An 18,841-nucleotide genomic window follows, 5' to 3' on the forward strand; every position below is an offset into this window, starting at 1 on the left:
CTGGGAGGCAGAGCTTGCAGTGAGCCGAGATCGTGCCACTGCGCTCCAGCCTGGGCCACAGAGCGAGACTCTGTCTCAGAAAAAAAAAAAAAAAAAAGTAAATCGCCCTACTCTCCTTACCTGGAATCCTGTTACCTGAGGAAAATGTACACCTCAGCTCACTTTCAGTATTACCAGGGAACAGACAACTTTAACTGAGCATGGAAGTCCCAGGCAGAAACTTGGAGTGTCTATGAAAGTCCCTTCACTGGTGATTAGATCCTGACTGTCTGTGTCACTTAAAACAACAGGTTGTCCATGGAAAGGATACAAACACACAGTGCGCAAAGGGCTCTTTTAAGTGAAGATCTGAGAGGATGCTCAGAGCAGACTCAGCCCCACAGTGGACCCTGCACCCCGGGGACACGCCAGGGCTCAGACACACTGGCGACGCTGGGCACTGTCCTCGTGCAGAGGAGCCCACGGGTCATCGTCCCAGCAGCCTGCAGTCAGCAGGGGCGACACTGTGACCTTTTCCTCAGTAGATGTGCCCCTCTACTTTCCAAAGGGGGAAACAGCAAATATAATGTTCTCCTGGATGGTATCAAGTGTGGGCTCTCCTTAGAAGAAAACAGACCATGCTGGTCTCCAGATGTACAAACACAGCCCCCACAGAAGGCAAAATTCAGAGTGGAAGGAGCAGATAGGAAAAGCACGCTGCTGGCCCTCACTGGGCCGTGGGTCGCTCTACAACCTCACACCTGCTTTCAGGGCACTTGTAAAATGCTCCCGAAAGAAAAGTACTTTGAAAAATGCAGGGCAGAACTCACAGATGAAATTCACTGTGCATCTGGCATGCTTTATGGCTTTTAATATTTTTAAGTCTATTAGGAATCCTGCCAAATAGTCTTTAAAATGTTTAAATCAAACCAAAAGTTGGGCTGAATGCCCCTTGCTTTGATGTTAATATTGAATCCTGCAGCCCTGGATGAAGATAAATCCATGGACTCTGGTTCACTGGGGGAGCTAACCATGGGTGGGCTGACACACTGTCACACTCACTGTCCCTGTCAGGGGGTGGGGGTCCCATTCCTGGCCTGCTTCTTAGAAACCCAGCACAGGCGAAGTGGCAAGAGTCACCACAGTGAGGCTCGGCTGCCCCTAGATCTTTCCCTACTCTCCATGTGCTGCCCCAGTGCCCTCCTGCACTCACTCCCTCTGCTCCCCACCTTCCGGAGTCCACGCCCCCACTCCCTCCCTCTGCCCGCACTCCCTCTCTCTGCCCAGCCTTCCACGCCCCCACCCCTCCCTCTGCCTGGCCTTCCACGCCCACACCCCTTCCTCTGCCCGGCCTTCCACGCCCACTCCCCTCCCTCTGCCCGGCCTTCCTTGCCCACACTCACTCTCTTTGCCCAGCCTTCCACGCCCACTCCCCTCCCTCTGCCCAGCCTTCCACGCCCCCACCCCTCCCTCTGCCGGGCCTTCCACGCCCCCACCCCTCCCTCCGCCTGGTCTTCCTTGCCCGCACTCACTCTCTTTGCCCTTCTCCTTGTTCTTGAGCTGCTGCAGCTTCTGCTCCCGGTGCTGCTTCTCCAGCTCCTGCTCTTGGCGGTGCCTCTCCAGCTTCCGCTGGTGTTCCAGCAGCTCCTGCTGGTGCTTCATGGCCAGCATCTCCTGCTGTTGCTGCAAGCGGAAGGAGGAGACAGACGGTCAGAGCCCAGACTCCACACACAGAGACCCAACAAAGACCCAAGAAATCAGCCCAGGCCCCACATGTCTGCCCTGGTGTGGCCCTGGGCACTGCCCTGCCCTGCACTGCTGCTATTTCGTCCAAAAAAAGAAGTCAGGGCCATTCCAGGCTCTGGGCATTGTCTTACATTTTAAGTGGAAAACTTCAAAAACAAAAGCCATTGGCTTGCTAGAGGAAAATACACAAGAAGAGTTATGTTATCTTGCAAGTTGGAACTGCTATTTTGAGAACAAAATAAAGACAGTGAAGAGAGCGTGAAATGGTACAACCACTTCAGAAAACTGCTGGGCACTTTCCTATAAAGTTAAACACACATCTGCCCTGAGACCCAGCAATCCCATTCCTAGCTATTTAACCGAAACACGGAAGCACACCCACAGAAAGCCTGCACAAGAATGTGCACGGGAGCTCTGGTCACAGACCAGCCTTGACACAACCCACACGTTCCCTCGAAGGTGGACACTTAGACAAATGATGTGTGTTCATCAAAGAGAACACCACCTAACCATAAAAAAGAACAACCTACGTGTACACAGGAAAACACAGGTGAACTGCTAAACAGCAGGTGTTGGCGGAGGGTGAAAGAGCAGAGAGAAGAGGCAAGACAGAAAGACCCTCCGCTGAGCCTCTGCACTTGCAGCTCCAGATCCGCACATTCCACCACGCCTGGCATGGAAATACGGGTGGTTGGCCCTCAGTGTCTCCAGGCTCTGATCCTCCACTGGCTCCATCAGTGGAGGGGAAACCCAAAAATATGGAGGGCTGACTATATTCACATGAAGTTCTAAAACAGAAAAAACTAACACACAAGGATGAAAATCAGAAGAAGGCTGCCTCTGCGGGGGTGAGGTAAGGTTGGGGGTGCTGAGGCCGGAGGAAACGCCCCAGGGGATGGAGTGTCCCACCTGTGGAGTGTCTAAGGGGAGGGCACAGCCACCCAACAGCACCCTTAAGGGCTGGCATTCTACTGAGAATAAATTATATCTCATATTTCAAAAACTCACATAGACATAAAATGTTTGTCTTAATAACAATTGAAAGGCAGAAGGTAAAAGAAAAACTGCAGTATTTATGACATACAAATTTTATGTAAGTGGTTATACATTAATGAGAATATGACAGGCAGCCCACTAAAAAGTTGGGCAAAAAAAGAACAAGAGATGCACAGAAGAACTGTTTAAAAAGAAATGGGGATAAATGTTCAAGCTCACTAGTGAACATTTCCCATTTCACTCATGGTATCAGAAAAGGTGAAAAAGAGCAACTTGGCCTGGTGCTGACCAGTGTGGGAAGGTACAACTGACCGGACACCCTGAGAGGGACTCCCGCAAACCCAGAGCACCTCTGTCCTGGGACCCAGCCTGGGCTCCAGGGCTCCCACACATCCTTCCGCCCCTCTGAGATGGCTCCGCTCTTGTTCGCACACTCCAGGTTTCTGTCTGCACAGTTTCCTCAGCTTCCACACAAGCCCCTGGGCCAGCCCAGAGGAAGTGCCATGCCTCCACAGGTGTGAGGAGCTCTGCCACCTGCCTGCCCAGGAGAGCCTCTCCGCCACCCTCTGTGGCCCGCATGTGTCCCTGTCATGGTCTGTCTGCTGTCCCCAGTGCTTGCTCAGTTACAAGTTGTCTCTTGTCCCATTGTCTTTTTTATTTTAGACATAGGGTCTCGCTCTGTTGCCCAGGCTGGAGTGCAATGGCGCAATCATAGCTCACTGTAACCTTGATCTCCTGGGCTCAAGTGATCCTCCCACCTCAGACTCCCAAATAGATGGCAGTTAATTTAAAAAAAATTGTAGAGAAGGGGTCTTGCTATGTTGCCCAGGCTGGTCTCGAACTCCTGGGCTCAAGCCATTCTCCCACCTCAGCCTCCTGAGTAGCTGGGACTACAGGTGCACACCACCACACCCAGATATGTTTTTTTTCTTTTTTGACGAAACAAGGTCTTGCTCTGTTGCCGAGGCTGGTCTCAAACCCCTGGGCTCACATGATCCTCCCGCCTTAGCTTCCTGAAGCTCTGGGATTACAGGCGTGAGCTGCCTCACCCAGCCACTGGTGGGTTGCTTTTTGTTGGTCTTGCTCTGCTTATGGAGGAAGAGGGGATGGTGAGAGGGTACAGGGTGGGCAGGCATCCTGGCAACCACAGTGGCCCAAGGAACTTTCTGTGGAGGAAATTTAGTGAATCAGGGGGTCCGGGCTGGCTCCAGAGTGGGGCTTCCACCAGCTGGTGGTTCTTCCTGGAGGATGAGGCTCAGGCCAGGGAAAGGATGAGCAAGGCACAGAGTGGGGTGTGCATGCGAGGCAGCCACTGGATGCCTGTGCTCCATGAGTGACTGCGCTGGCATAGCAGGACTGGCGTCCATGGGATGCCACCCACGTCACACTGTCATCCCTGTGTATTCTTCAATCCCTCTACGACAGGGGTCCCCACCTCTGGCCATGGACGGGTAGCAGTCCCTGGCCTGTTAGGAAATGGACCACAAAGCAGGAGTCAAGTGGCAGGCTAGGGAGCATTCCCACCAGAGCTCAAGCTCCTGCCGGATCAGCAGCGCCGTTAGATTCTCACAGGAGTGCAATCCTGTTGTGAACTGTGCGTGTGGGGGATCTAGGATGCACGCTCCTTATGAGAATCTAATGCCTGATGATCTGAGGTGGTGGAAGTTTCATCCCAAAACCATTCTGCCCCACCCCCCACCCCTGTCCACAGAAAAAACCACCTTCCACGAAACCGGTCCCTGGTGCCAAAAAGGTCAGGACTGATTGCCGCTCTACAACAAATATGCGTCACTTCGGAGCAAGAGGTGATAACAAAGGAAAATGAAAGTGGCTGAGGGGTAGGAAAGCAGATGAAAAGGATACAAAAGACAGGCAGAGGCAACCCCGACAGAGTAGGGCCAGCAGGGATGGGGCGCTGGGTCCCTGAGGCGCCACAGCCTGAGAGCCCACGCGGCGTGCTCAGGGAGGGAGGCGACGTGAGCCTTCAGCTACAGGTCCTGCTGCTCCAAGACAACAGGGCTGCCTGCACGGAGGAACATGCACATCAACGTGCCTGTGCACACAAGTGTGTGTTCTGAATGTGAGTGTGCGTGCATGGGAGTGAGCACGTGTGCTCCAGGTGCCTGTGAGCGTGCAGGGGCGCTGCCCTTCTCTGTGGGCGCTGACCCTCAGTGGCGTTGGCAAGGTGACGGGGGCAGAAAGTGTGTGTCCGGGAACATCTCCAGCATCTTGCTGGGTCCTTCTTCACGAGAGGCCTGAGGCGACTGGCGAGCTCCCCACCCTTGCTGCCCCTGCACAGCCGGCTTCCAGGTGGTCACCACACCCTCTCCTGCGAGAGCCTGGAGGTGCAGCTCAGCCCCCCGGCACCCGGCACACACACCTTTCAAACCCCTAGGCTTCTGGGAAGATTCAGCCTGCAAAAGCGGCCTGGCCCAAGCCCTTTCATGGTCACAGGCAGTGCAGGGGATGAGGAATGGCCTCACCAGGGGCATCAATCCCCTTCCTGGGCCTCGCTTCCCACTGCTGAGGACTCAGCCAGTTGCCACTTGTAAATAGGGAAGAAAGGGAAGAAAGCTTGCTCACAGCCTCTTCCTCCTCAAGATGAGACGTGCCAGTCACCCCGCGTGTCTGTGACTTGTGTGAAATTTGAATCACATCATTTTCACAATGTTAAATGTAACATCAACTGTATAATTTTGTAAGGTAAAACTCCTCATTCTTCCATTCTGGAAGCAAAGCCCCCAGCCCAGACAAGGGACAGAGAAAGGCACTGGCCAACCAAATGGCATTCGGCAACCTCAAACAGGCGGTGGCAGTGAACAAGCAAAACGAACATGACTGCCCCTCATGAGTGCCCCACGTGGATGGAAGGGTGTGCTGGGCTGCTGCCCCCCATGGCCCACCCCGAGGAAGGGTCCCCGGGCAGAAACCGCCTGCCCCATTGCAGTGACCCCAGCAGACAGCTCTGGACTGAGGCCGCCCCAGCCTCCAGGACGGAGACCACAGCGCTGGTCCTTCCCGGCCCACCTGGGCTGGGCCATTGCAGCCTGCGGCCCACAGCCAGCCTCCCCACCCATCTGGACACTGGGGACAGAAACTGCTGCTCTCCCCGAGACAAAATGCCCTGTCCACAAACACACCCACCCACCTACAGCCCTCCCAAAGGGGGTGGGACTCAATTCCAGCCAGGAGCACGGGGACAGAAGAGCTGCAGAGGTGGCGGGAGGTAGGCCCACACCCAGGGAAGGGGGGAGGAGAGGAGGGGCTCAGGCAATACCCTACCCAGGCAGGTGCACCTGCAGGCTGCCTTCCAGCAGGGGTGCTGCTCCTGGCAGATGTGTGGGGACAGGCAAGGCAGGAGGCCTGGGTGGGCCGAGAGAGAGGGGGATCCCACCACACCCGGCAGCAGCGTGTGCACAGGAGGGGCAGGGAGGGCTGTCAGGGCTGGCTGCACACACCAAGCATCTCACCTGTATCTTTCCCATGGCAAAAACTTAACTCCGAACAACCAACTTAAATGAACTTCTTGGGGATGGTAGGATCAACATAAGCAAGCTCTTGCATGCCCTTCATCTGGGCAGCACTGGCCTCCGAAGACTCACAGGCGGCCGGCAGCACGCTGGCTGGAGGGCAGTGCCCAGGCCAGGCTGCCTGGCTGATAAACCCTGCTCCGCCCGCCTGCTCGCTGCTGGCGCACTTGCACCTAAATATTTAACCTCTTCATGCTGGGTTAAATGTGGCACCTGCCCCAAGGATTCATGTGAGGCCTGGAAGAGGTGGCATGGGGAGAACACTCAGAAGAGCTGGCCTGGGCTCGCCTCCGTGCGGCCTGATCATCATCAAACCGTCACTTTTGAAAGATGTCACCTAGAGAGGCCGACTTCCTGCAGACACTAAATGTTATCCTAAGGCAAAATCAGGCCCCCTCAAGGCTAGGGAGATACTGCCTGGAGCACACCTTCCTGACGCGGTGTTCCTCGCCGCCACACGCAAGCAAAGTCCCTCTACCAGGACAAACATCTGGGCATGTACAGATTCAAGACTCTGCCTTGGGGAGCCGGAGCTGTGTACACAGGGAAAGGTGCCCCGAGAGCATCCCTGGGCCACTGTCTGCAGATGGGGAATGCCACTGGCAGGTTAACCTGTAAAACGTACAACCCACAGGGCTTCGGGGTGCTTCTCAGCTCAGAAAACAAACAATCCTTTGTTGAACTGATCTCCTCGTTATGGCGAGCCCCTCCTCTCTGGCTGTCACCTGCACAGGGCCCCTTGGCTCCCTCCCTCCCGCTGCTCAGAGCTCACTCAGGGCGGAAACGCAGAGCGGACAGATGCAGCCTAATGCAGTCTCACAGTATCTACTTGTCAGCCAGAACCCAGAAGGAAAGTGAGCTCTTTCCACCATCATTTCAAAAAGAATGAAAGCAACAACCATGGCTGCTGGGGATTAAAATTCACAGGAAGGCAAAACTCCCAGAAACACGGCTGTGGTGGAGTTTTAATGAAACCAGCAGTCACAAACAGTGACAGATTCCCTATCTGCCCCCGGCAATGCTGTGTGATCTCAGCTTCGCTACTTGTAGGGAGGCATTCCACCTTATTAGATTTATAACAGATTATCTGTAGAGCAAAGCCTGCAAAGTGAAAGCGGTCAGGACAGACTGAATTTCAACACTCCTTGTTCACAGCACAACCTTAGACGTCAGGCCTATTTCTTGACCTTCAAAGAAGACACAGGGACCCTCTGCCCTCGGAGTGCTCGGAAAATGCTGGAACCACAAGGGAAGATGGTAAAGTCACTCTTCTTCACTCCCGCCCCACTCCCCAGCATCGTGAATAGGTACTTCCTCTCCGTGGGGCACCCTCAGTTGGCTTCTGGAGGGCAGGTGTGTCACTGGAGTACCGAATTCAGGCTTCGAAAAACAGGACTTTGAGATGCGCTTATTTTTAAATTAGCTAAAATTGTCTGCAACTAGTCCCTCACTAACTTTACACGCTAGACTACTCCATGGGGGAAGGGCTGTTGGGAAGCAATTTTTTGCAGACTGAAAGTATAATGAGCGATTTAAAATAAGATGACTACGACCTCATTCTTCTAAGAAAAGCAAAAACAAAACCAGTCATAGCTGATCCTATTACTCTAACCAGACTTTAAGTTTACGTTACGCGTACACTGAACTCTGAACCAAATATAGGAGCCCCAGAATTTAGCTGCTTTGACTCTGACTTCAGAATTTAATATACAAATATTCAAGTGGTAACCCAAAAAGATTTTCACTTTAAAAAGTAAACTCTTGACTTTCTTGTGTCTCTTTTTCAACTTGCCAGGGGAACAACGCCAGAGTGGGGAGATGCCGCACCCACATACAGCGGCAGGAGCCAGGAGGAAAGGGCGAAGAGGGGACGCCACGGACGGTAAGCTGCCGCCCATGGATGGGAACACCAGGTGCAGACCAGCTGGGGTCGGGCCATGGCACCCATGGCTCTCCAGGTGTGTGCCCACGTGCCCCATGGGTCACCTGGCCCCTCTGCCCACTGCCACGCGCATGTGCCTCTGCCTAGCTTGGGAGGCAGCTCATGCTAAGCATGTGCATGAGGTCTTCCCGTCTATTCTTAACCTTTACCCAGAGGCACCACAGAGGGACTCTGCTCCAAACCAAGAGTGTGCTCCTGCCCCCGCCTCCCCACCGTACCCCTGGATCAGGCATTCGGCGCAGCTCGGGTGAGCTCTAATGCTGACAGCTGCCTCAGGTGACCGGAAAGCTGGGCCTGGGCAACATCTCTTCAGCTTCCTCGGCCAGGTATTAAAGAGAATAAGGATCATGACCCATGCTCCCAGTGCCAGAAAACTAGGTTCCTTTCCACGTTAGTCCCTCCCTGAAAGGAAGAGTCACACTATCAACTCAACAGCTCTGAAAACTCTCACCTACCCACTGTGCTCTCCACAGCACAAGTCACAGGGACACACACACAAACACCACACACACACACATGCACACACGAAAAAGAGGCCAGCCTTGCTAGTAAAAAAAAAAAAAAAAAAAAAAAAAAAAAGACATGCACACTAAAACAATATGTAAATGATTTTTACTTTTCATGCATTCGACTGGGAATACTCTGAAGTTAGGGAAGAAAAGGCACACCTTACACCACTGCAGGGAGAGACGGTAAGCCTTGCAGGAGGGCGATGTGCAACCTATATACAAAAGGTGCCCTGTACCTGTCCTGGAGGCTGTGCCCTATGGGTGGGGGGGGGGGTTCCTCAGTGTCTGTCCTGGAGGCTGTGCCCTATGGGGGGGGTCCCTCAGTGTCTGCCCTGGAGGCTGTGCCCTATGGGGGGGTCCCTCAGTGTCTACCCTAGAGGCTATGCCCTATGGGAGGGTCCCTCAGTGTCTGCCCTGGAGGCTGTGCCCTATGGGGAGGTTCCCCAGTGTCTTCTGGGGAGAAGTGCACCCCATGGGGGTTGTCCTGTATCTCCTGGGAAGAGGTGTGCCCTACAGGGGTGCCTCAGTGTCTTCTGGGGAGAGGAATGCCCTACAGGGGGTGCCCTGTATCTCCTGGGGAGAGGTCTGCCCTATGAAGGGTGCCCCATGTCTCATGGGGAGACATGTGCCCTGCAGGGGGTGCCCCATGCCTCCTGGGGAGAGGTGTACCCTAACTCCTGGGGAGAGGTGTGCCCTATGGGGGTGCCCCATGCCTCCTGGGGAGAGATGCGCCCTGCAGGGGGGTGCCCTGTGCCTCCTGGGGAGAGATGCGCCCTGCAGGGGGTGCCCCATGTTTCCTAGGGAGAGATGCGCCCTGCAGGGGGGTGCCCTGTGCCTCCTGGGGAGAGATGCGGCCTGAGGGGGGTGCCGGGGCCCAGTCTTGTGCTTGGGGTCTCCCACATGCCCCTTGCTCCATTACTCGCCAGCCTGGGGCATGCTCTAGCCATAGCATCGTGGCCTGTCCTTGGACCCTCTCTGGGTATCTATGTTTGTATCCTCCCCCTCCATACTCTTCTGGGAGGCACTGATCACAAATGCAAGAGAGAGGCCGGGCGCGGTGGCTCACGCCTGTAAACCCAACACCTTGGGAGGCTGAGACAGGCAGATCACTTAAGGCCAGCAGTTCAAGCCTAGCCTGGCCAACATGGGAAAAACTCGTCTCTACCAAAAATACAAAAATTAGCAGCAGGGTGTGGTGGCACATGCTGGTAATCCCAGCCACTCAGGTGGCTGAGGCATGAGAATCGCTTGAACCTGGGAGGCGAAGATTGAAGTGAACTGAGATGGCACCAATGCACTCCAGCCTGGGCAACAGTTGAGCAAGACTGCCTCAAAAAACAAACAAAAACACAGAAGTGCAAGAGAGAACTTCCACGCTCACCTGGGATCCCCTTCTAGGTGGAAAAGCACTGTCCGAGAAGGAGAGGCGAGGCTGTGTCTAAACCACCACAAACAGCCAGGAAACCAGAAAGTCCAAGGGGACCACGAGCATTAAAATTCTCCTAAAAGATCCTATTTACCCAACATTAATAATTTAAGTTATATTTTAAAAATGATTCCCTTTTCAATTATAAAACTCTATTCAAATTCACTGATGATTTAATGACACTAATTAGATTTTCTGTTCAAGAAATCTGTCTGACAAACACCACTGCCAAATGTCACTAACAATATGATGGCTTTATAAAGAGAGTTTAAATTATCCAAACAAAAGCCCCCTAATGTAATGAAACCACTATGTATGTAGTTCAAATGGCTTTTATAATGTCTATTTTAATGAAGAAATAAATGATTAAAATGCAAAGAGAAAGGCAATCTTGAACTTCTTCCTGTGCTTTTGAGACCCTGGCCCAGAGACTGGCTTCAGCGCCATTGTTCTAGGGTCTCAGGCCATCTCTCAGAGGGTGGGGGGGGGACTCTCCCAGGGACCCCTCCAGGAATGAGGAGCATGGCCTGAAGGCCTGGCCTGTAGGAGCGACATGAGGACTGGGGTCGGGGTGCTCTCTTCCAAGCAGTGAAGCCAGCTCCTGGGGCACCAGGAGAGGAGAGGCAGAGGGTTCTGGAGGTGGGACCTGGCCTCGCCCTGAGGTGGCAGCACTGACCCCAACTCTAGTGTCTTCTTTATGTCTTCTGGCCTCCTAGGACTACCTTGAGGAGCCCCGGTCAAACACACAGGGCTTAGGCTTACTTCTCAGCTTCTCATCTATGTCTTCTTCTTGTAAAAGCTACAAATTCAGCCAGCACGGAATGAGACATCAACAATCCCATCTCCTTAACCTCGCTCTGCACTGACACCCATGGCGGCTTTGGGGTGGGGTCTCCTAATCACGCGCTGTGAATGCTCCAGGTGGATCAACGCGAGGACTGCAGGGCTCACCAGGGTGCAGTGACAACAGGAAAAATGGAATTCAGCAGGAGCCCCTGAGGCCATCCTCAGCCGGGATCTGTGTTGGGCTGCAGGAAGGCAGGGAAGCTGGAGTGAGCGAGCGGTCCTCATGTCCCCCAGGCAGGCGGGACGAGTGGCCGACAGGGACTTTGGAGAGGTACAGGGCAGTGCCTGGGTCAAGATTGCTGTCGGGGAGTCCTCAGGCTTGATGTGGGGTTGCCAACATGCAGAATACGAAGGAGCTACGATACTCATTTTAAAAAATTACTTCTAGGAGTCACAGAATGTGAGCCTATGGCGCAAAAACTACATAAAACGAGTGGCCTCTTGAGGGCTGCTCTTGGCAGATCACGGAAAGGCTGGTGAGCCGAAGCCCTGGGCGGGCTGCAGAGATTGCTTGCAGTGACTCCCCCGACCTGCGCCGTCTGCCTGGCATGCACCTGTTTCCTGCAGTCAGCTTGAAAACTCTTCTCCCAGGCCTGAAAAACAGAAGCCAGCTGCAGTTGCCCATGGTCAGGCCATGAGGGAGGCAAGACTGGCCTGTCCACAGCACAGAGCGGCGCCATCAGTAAAGTGAAGACTGTGTCCTCTCTCGTGTCCCACCTGCCAGGAGTGTCAGAATCACACGGATCCCAAAGGGTATGGTGCTTGTGGAGCTCTCAACTGCCCCACCCTCAACTCAAGTGTGCTTGTTAAAGTGGACAGGGTCCCAGTGAGGCTGGTGGGCCAATCTCCACAGGGACAAGTGATGTGTTTGTTACACATGGCTGCTAGGTTGCTCTGAAATCTGAAGGTAAAAACGATCAAGCATGGACTTCAAGAGCTCAGGAAAGTGTCCTCTCCTTGGTTTGTCAAACACTGACATTAGCAGGCCCGTGCATCTGGGAAAAAGCAGCAGCAACAACTTCCAAGCCAACAAATGCCAAGGCAACGGTGCCAAGTCCAAAGACCCAGAGCCCACAAGCAGCCCCACAGGGTCCAGCCAGAAACCTCCCAGTCCCTGTTCCCTCAAGGCCAGAGGGGGCCGAGTACAGAGCTCTCAGGGCTCACCTTTGAAGCACAGGCACTCACAGAATGGTTTGGCACCCATGAGAGGGGACACGGAGCTGTCCCTGAGCCTGTCCTCCAGGGCCAGCCCAGCTTTGGGATGCAGCCTCCCCCACAATCTGCCACTAAGTCTACAGACAACTGACACTACTTTACTTCCATTTCTCAACAGTGATTATGAAATAAAGACACTGAACAAAGTGTCTTACATATAAAGGAAGGGAGACTGGGATCCTGTGGTCAAGAGAATTACCAGCTAGGGCAGAAACAGAGGGATGCACCCCTAAGCTACTCTGCACACTAGGTGGGCACACTAATATCTGTGTGTGGGCTAACGCCAGGTAGCCAAGACCTCAGCTGAACAACTTCCACCCATGGACCATGTGAGCATCTCAGAAGCACCAGGCAGCATACGGTCCTAGCTTTTGATGCCCTACATCTGTGCTGTCCAGCAGTTGCCTCGAACCATGTACGGCTCAAAACGCGGCTAGCCTGAATGGAGATGCTCTACGTGTCTAGGCCCCAGTGGCTTGCCAAGACTTAGCATGAACAACAACAGCAACAGTGTTGGTGGCGGCCTGCCACTTCCCAGATCAGGGCATGAGAGACCCTGTGGCTTCCATGTTGGCCGTGCTTCCTCTCGGGTTGCTCCCTCTGGGAAGCCAGCTGCTATGCTGTGAGCAGCCCTGTGGATGAGGATCTCGGGCCTCCTGCCTGCAGCCATGTGAGTGAGCCTGAATGGAGCTCCTCCCACCTCAGCCCAGTCAACCCTGCAGATGAGACCACAGCCCTGCCTGACATCTCAGTAACAACGTAATGGGAGACCCCATCAGTGAAGCTGCTCGGGGATTCCTGACCCACAGAGCAGGACAATACAAACTTGCTATTTTAAACTGCTAAGTGTTGGCGGTAATTTTGTTACACAGATACAGATAATCTGGTTTTGTGGGATTTTTCGCTTTGTTTAATGTGACCACTAGAATATTTAAGATTACTGGTGGAATTTTAATATACTCATGTATATTTCTATTAGATGGTGTTGCTCTAAATGGTTCTAAATGCAGTGACAGCATATTATAATCACAGATATCATAACTAGCCTGCCAACTATATAATATAACTTTGCTACATATCACTAGTATATATTTCCAATTGATTTAATTTTAAAATCTGGTATCAGACTAAATATTTGTAGAGAGTAAGTACCAAAAAAAGTCTTTGTTTTTTTCTTACCACATTTAAATTAAAAGAAAATATTATCTTTTTCTAATTATAAAAGGTTAGTAGAGAAAATAGACAATACAGAAAAGTCTTAGAAAAAGAAAACACACAGATTTGTCAAAACACCTCCCAGCAACGATCATTAAGGTTCTGGTGCTTCTTCCTTTGGCAGCTATTCTATTTCTGAGCATGCTTCAGATGAAATTAGGTGATAAGCATTTTTCCTATTTGGAATGTGCTTCCACACGACGACTTGAGACCGCTGTTCCCACTCAGCACCACGTCCTCTACAATACACGGAAGTGCTGCCCGCGGTTTGTGGCCTGGTGTTACCATCCCAACGCGGAAGGCCTCCTGTAGGAACCTCGCGTCATGCCTGGGGCCCCGGCACACTCCGCGGACGCAGGGCTGGAGTCACCGGGAGTTGAGGGCGCCGGAGGCCTGGCCCACCCGCCCCCGCGCACCGCGCCTCACCTTGATGTGCTCGTGGAGCTGCGCCTCGTGCTGCCGGGAGAGCTGCTCGTGCTGCCTCTGGAACTCGGCGATGAGGATCTGCCTCTGGATCTGCTGCTTCTGCTTGAGCGCCAGGAGCTCCTGCTGCAGCTGCTGCTCCCGCAGGGCCGGCTCTGCCACAGGCAGTGAGAACTGGTGGTCCAGGCGCAGGTCCATGGGCACTGCCGAGGGGGCCACTTGCAGAGGCAGTGCCGTGGCCACATCCACTGTGGGAAGAACAAGCAGGAGAGCCGGTCACTGCCGCCCTCGGCCGTCCCCGGGCCCCAGAGCCCCCGCCCAACACACTGGCCACCTTCACGGGGCGGGGCCTGTGAACATTTGAGGATTGGATACCCCTCTCCCCCATCCCCCTCTGGCCCAACAAACTCAAAATGCAAGACTCAGAGGCCTCTGGGGCCCATTCCTCAAGGACAAAAACCACAAAAGCCCATGGAAGGCCAGGCCAGGACACACTCCACAATCCCTGTTCCTTCCTCCACCCTCCCAGGGAGGCCGGCTCTCAGAGGACCCCACTACAGGCCCAGAGGCCTTGCTGACGTCATTTCTAGAAGTCAATAATGAGAAAAATAAAGAAAAAGGTTCCGGCTGTTCAAGGAAAAGAGCAGGCGCCAGCCCTCAGCTAGGAAGACTGCCTGTTCTGCTCCTCTTCCTCCTCTTCCATCGAAGTCACTGCGCCGCTGTAAGAGCCACAAGAACAGTGTGTGCCCCAGAAGTGGTCCAGACAGATGCTCGATACCTGGAGCCCGTTTCCATGGCGAGACAAGTGCCCGCCTTGGAAAACATGTTTACCAGACACAGCCAACAAGACGTGCTCCTGGCTCTTGGCACAAGTGCATTCCTCTGGGCATGCGTTTCTGCACCTCGCGAAGAAATGGATTTTCTGCCCTGTACTAATGTGCTATTGAGAAAAGGCTACAAGTAATTTTGATGAGGAACAGAAGCCGAATCAATTTCATTCCTTACAAATCAATACCAAATGAAAGTGAGAAAAGTAACGCAGGAAGAAGGGTAGGTTTAAATTACAGATATCACAAACAGCCTGACGTGCGTACCCCTTTTACAGCAGGTCCCTATTCTGAATGCATGCAGTGCATGCGGGCACTCACTCTGAGCCAGCACTGCTCCTGGCATAGCCCAGGGACATCCCAGTGTCACTTCTCAGACACGTGGCTCTGCCGAAAACATCACTGAGAATCCAAGTGAGAGCCCAGCCTGCCTGCTCCCCTCCCACAGGCCCACCCCTCAGAAAGCTCCCCGTAACCAACACTCACGTGACCTGGGCCAAGGCGGGAGGTGGGGCCTTGCTCTCTAGGAGGGTCTCAAGCTCAGAGGGGTGTCTGGGCCAACAAGAGGGCTGCTGAGAAAACAGCTCCTCGCCCCTCAGGGTCAGCACCTTTGGGCGTGACCTCGTCCAGGTGCCTCCCTGAGAACGGCCCACCCACGTCCACCCTGACACTCAGCCCGTCTCTGGACTGGCCTAAGGCCAGGCCTTGTCAGCAACTCAGTTCCTAGGAAACCCTGCACTCCACAGTCTCAAAGCCACCGATTCGGGTGAAACAGCCCATAGGTGGCAGCTGCCCCTTGGTGCAAAGCATTTCCACAGTCACTGCCCAGGCAGCAGGTCCCACACTGGCTTTGTCTCCAAACCACTGGAGGTCCTGGTCCCAGGACTCAGCCTTCTCCTCAGAAAAGGGTGGAAAATGCTTTGGGGGAGGCCTGGGCACTGTCTGGAGCTTGCGGTTCTGATCCCTGGGTTGCCGCTTAGCCGTGGGAGCTGCAGTCACCTGAGCTCCTGGCGCCCCAGGTGAGGGGTGCTCTCAGGTTCCCTGGCTGACTTCACTGTCTCCTCACCCCTCCCCTGCCCCACCACAGTCAATCTTGCTCCTAACCTGGCCCTGCTGGCTGCCCTGGCTGGACTGGCTTGAACCCAAGGAGTGTCCAGGCCTCAGGCCATGAAGAACAGCTCAGGCCACTTTCCTGGACAGTGAAAAGACACAAAGCAACCCAGAAGGTGACAGAAGCTTCTTAATATATCTGATCACATTCCACAGAGCAGCATGGGCTGCCTCGTTGTTATTATTGTTTTTTAAATGAAATCCTCCTCTCTGTTTCTCTTCCGTTTCTTTTCCCAAATCAGTGAAGTGCAACCCCCAACTTTTAAAATGCATGTATTTAGTTTTTAATTGGGTGTCGACTTTGACACAGTAAAAGGTTTTCATCTGCTATTATGTGAGAAGAATCTATACACATAAACTGCGTGTTCAATGTGCGGGAGCAGGGAACAGGGAGCAGGGGCCCGCCCACCCCCCACCCCACACATGGGTGAGGACTGTTCTATGTGCAGGAGCAGAAAGCAGGGGTCCGCCCACCCCCCCACCCCACATGTGGGTGAGGACTGGACCCTATTCATTTCCCTTCTTCCCTTTTCTGATCATTTTTATGACAAAATATAGCAAAATGGAAAAACTGCGTAAGCAATGCCAGTTTTATGAAACATCAGTGTTCACCTACATTTGCTTCAGACTTTCTTTTAAGGAATAAAATATATGAAAGGCAGGGAGGAGAGCTAAGTCAGCAAACTTGGAGAAAAGAGAATGGGGCCTGGCTTCTTGAAGAAGACTCAGCTGGCAGGCTCCCTGCTGTGGGCACTGGGGGCTGCGGGTCCAGCTCTCACAAGCACGGGGGTGCTAAACACTTTCCTGAAAACACAGCCTCCTGAATGACTGTCAGGTTCCAGTTCCCTCTTCCGCGTTCATGGCTGTGATTGGCCCGTGGTTCTCCTGGGACCAGTGCCCTGCAGAGTGACTTCCTAGAGCGCCTCAGGTGAACTGGCCTGTGCTTTCCAGGGATAAACACAACTTTGTTCTTCTAAGTTACACAGTCAACATCCATGGGTGAATCCATCGAAGAATGCATATACTTATATAATTTAGAAGAACAAAGTTGCATTTATCTCTAGGAAGGGATAAAGTTAGAAAAACAAAATAGCATGAACAAAGACCAGGTTATTCAGAATGCTGGTGTCTACATTTGTAGGTGAAACTGGTCTTTCTCATATTCTTTTTGTTTGGTCAAACAGAGACATTTTAGCTTGAACAAATAAGCACAGGGAATAAGTAACTGCACAGCGTTGCATCTTGGAAGCTGGGTTATTGCCTACGCCTCGCCTCATTTGTCCCTGTGTGGGAGGCCTGGGTGGGACCCCTGCTTATAAGATGTGCCGCTGTCACCCAAGGTCCCATGTAGAAACAGGGTCCCACCACAGGCGCTGGGCATAAGCCTGACCCGCTGCTGGCTTTAGCACATCCCCTTCCATTTCTAATTTCTCACAGATGGAGGGAGGGGGCAGCATCGCAAATGTCTGGTGTTAATCTCTTTAAAAACCGAACATAAAGCAACTTTTAAGGGATCTTTTTTATTAACTTCAAAAACATGACATGCCCGCATTTCTACTCCTCATTCAGTTCCCAAAGAACATTAATGGCTCCTGCTGTGTGCCAGGTGCTGTGGGGACGGGCCCAGGGCAGCCGCTGGGGCGCCGAGGAGCACAGGAGCTGATGGCAGGCCCAGGGGAAGGGCCCACAGTGGGCTGCGTCTCACTGAGGGCAGGGGCTGCCTGGGCAAGGACCCAATGGTCTTGGTGCAAGTGGAGGGTCATGGGGACGGGGGAGCCCAGAGACCAGCCTGCTATCTGCAATCCTAGAGTATCACTCAGGCTTGGGGCCGGAAGAGCAGCCAAGGGCGCAAGGGGAAGCAGCAGCAACTCTGGTGCCGGGGAGGACCCAGCTTCTCAGGACGAAGTGGGGAAGGCAGGGCAGGCTCTGCACACTCACGGTTTGCTGGCCGAGTGGAATTTTCTTTCTTCAAACTTTTCTCAGATTTCCCTGAATCTGGAATCACAGAACATCTTAAAAGGAAACCCAAGTTCATGTTTGCTCCAAAGCTTCTAATAAAGATGACACTAACATGATCTTGATGCAAATGCCACTGAAGCTATTTCATCAGGGTCAGAGGCAAAATTCAATATACTGAAATTCCCATCACAACGCAGGCACCTGGCCAGATCCGAGACCCGAGGGGTCAGTGCTGATGTGGGGCAATGGCCCCCACCACCTGGGAGTTTTCAGAAATGGAGAAGATCACGAGGTTCCTCACTGGCCAGCATTCACCATTGAGCATGGAGGAGATGCACTCACTTGGATGCCAAGGAGGACACGCAGCGCCCTCTGAAGCTGAGAATTGCTCCCTGGATGTAGCCTCATCTGGATAACCTACACGTCAGTGGTGGGATGGAGGGGGCTGCCCGTGTTTTTTTTCTTTTTTTTTTTTTTAATGTACAACTCATCTTTCCATTCAGTCTACTCAAGAGCTATGAATGCTTTAATTCCAAAGGCATTCATTCTTTGATCTGTTCTTTAAGCTGTTCTCTTGGAGATTTGTATAGGTTCTGCAAATTGATTCAAATTTCATCTTAAAAGGAATTTGTCAACTGGACTGAGAGACAATCAAAACAGTCAGACACGGAACATGCTGAACGCCACGCCGCTGCCGGGGAATTCTCTTCTGAAGCTTGGGTGACGCTCCTGCCCTCCTCACAGGCACACAGCTGAACCTCCCGTGTGTGCATCACCTGAAAGGTCACAGCTCGGCCCAGGTCTGCTCTTAAATTCCACCACCTGTGAAAAAGCCAGTGAGCAGCCTAGCCCAGCACTCCCCACTCCCAAAAGACAGGACCCCATGGGGGAAGAAACTGCTGCCCAAATCTTCTGAATGTCGCTTCCAAACTCCTTTTTCTGCTAAAACCTTCCATGCTGTGAGAGCGCAGAGAGGATGATGCAGACTGCAGCTGGGAAGCTGCTTCCTACTCGTCCAGGCCCCTGCTGGGTCACCCTAGAGCTAGCTGCCAAGGCCAGCAACTGAGGAGGACAGCAGGCAGGCAGGGCTCCTTCCAGCCACTCCAGCTTCTCCAGCA

At 53.2% G+C, this 18,841-nt stretch overlaps 1 protein-coding gene across 4 annotated transcripts in view; it reads right to left on the reverse strand.

Moving 5' to 3' along the window:
• The window catches only part of HDAC4 (histone deacetylase 4), a 354,090-nt gene that overhangs the window by 132,742 nt on the left and 202,507 nt on the right, over positions 1–18,841 (reverse strand). For 3 of the 4 annotated variants that reach the window (XM_030804317.1, XM_030804318.1, XM_030804316.1), the window contains exons 4-5: positions 13,831–14,075; positions 1,512–1,662 (exon numbers count right to left, since the gene is read on the reverse strand). In XM_030804317.1, the coding sequence (XP_030660177.1) occupies positions 1,512–1,662; positions 13,831–14,075 (396 nt within the window). Of the gene's footprint in view, positions 1–1,511; positions 1,663–13,830; positions 14,076–14,975; positions 15,053–18,841 lie in introns of those variants that run through there. The other variant, XM_030804319.1, reaches the window with a different exon arrangement.

Source organism: Nomascus leucogenys, chromosome 22a (assembly GCF_006542625.1).
Source record: "Nomascus leucogenys isolate Asia chromosome 22a, Asia_NLE_v1, whole genome shotgun sequence".
Taxonomy (NCBI): Eukaryota; Metazoa; Chordata; class Mammalia; order Primates; family Hylobatidae; genus Nomascus; species Nomascus leucogenys.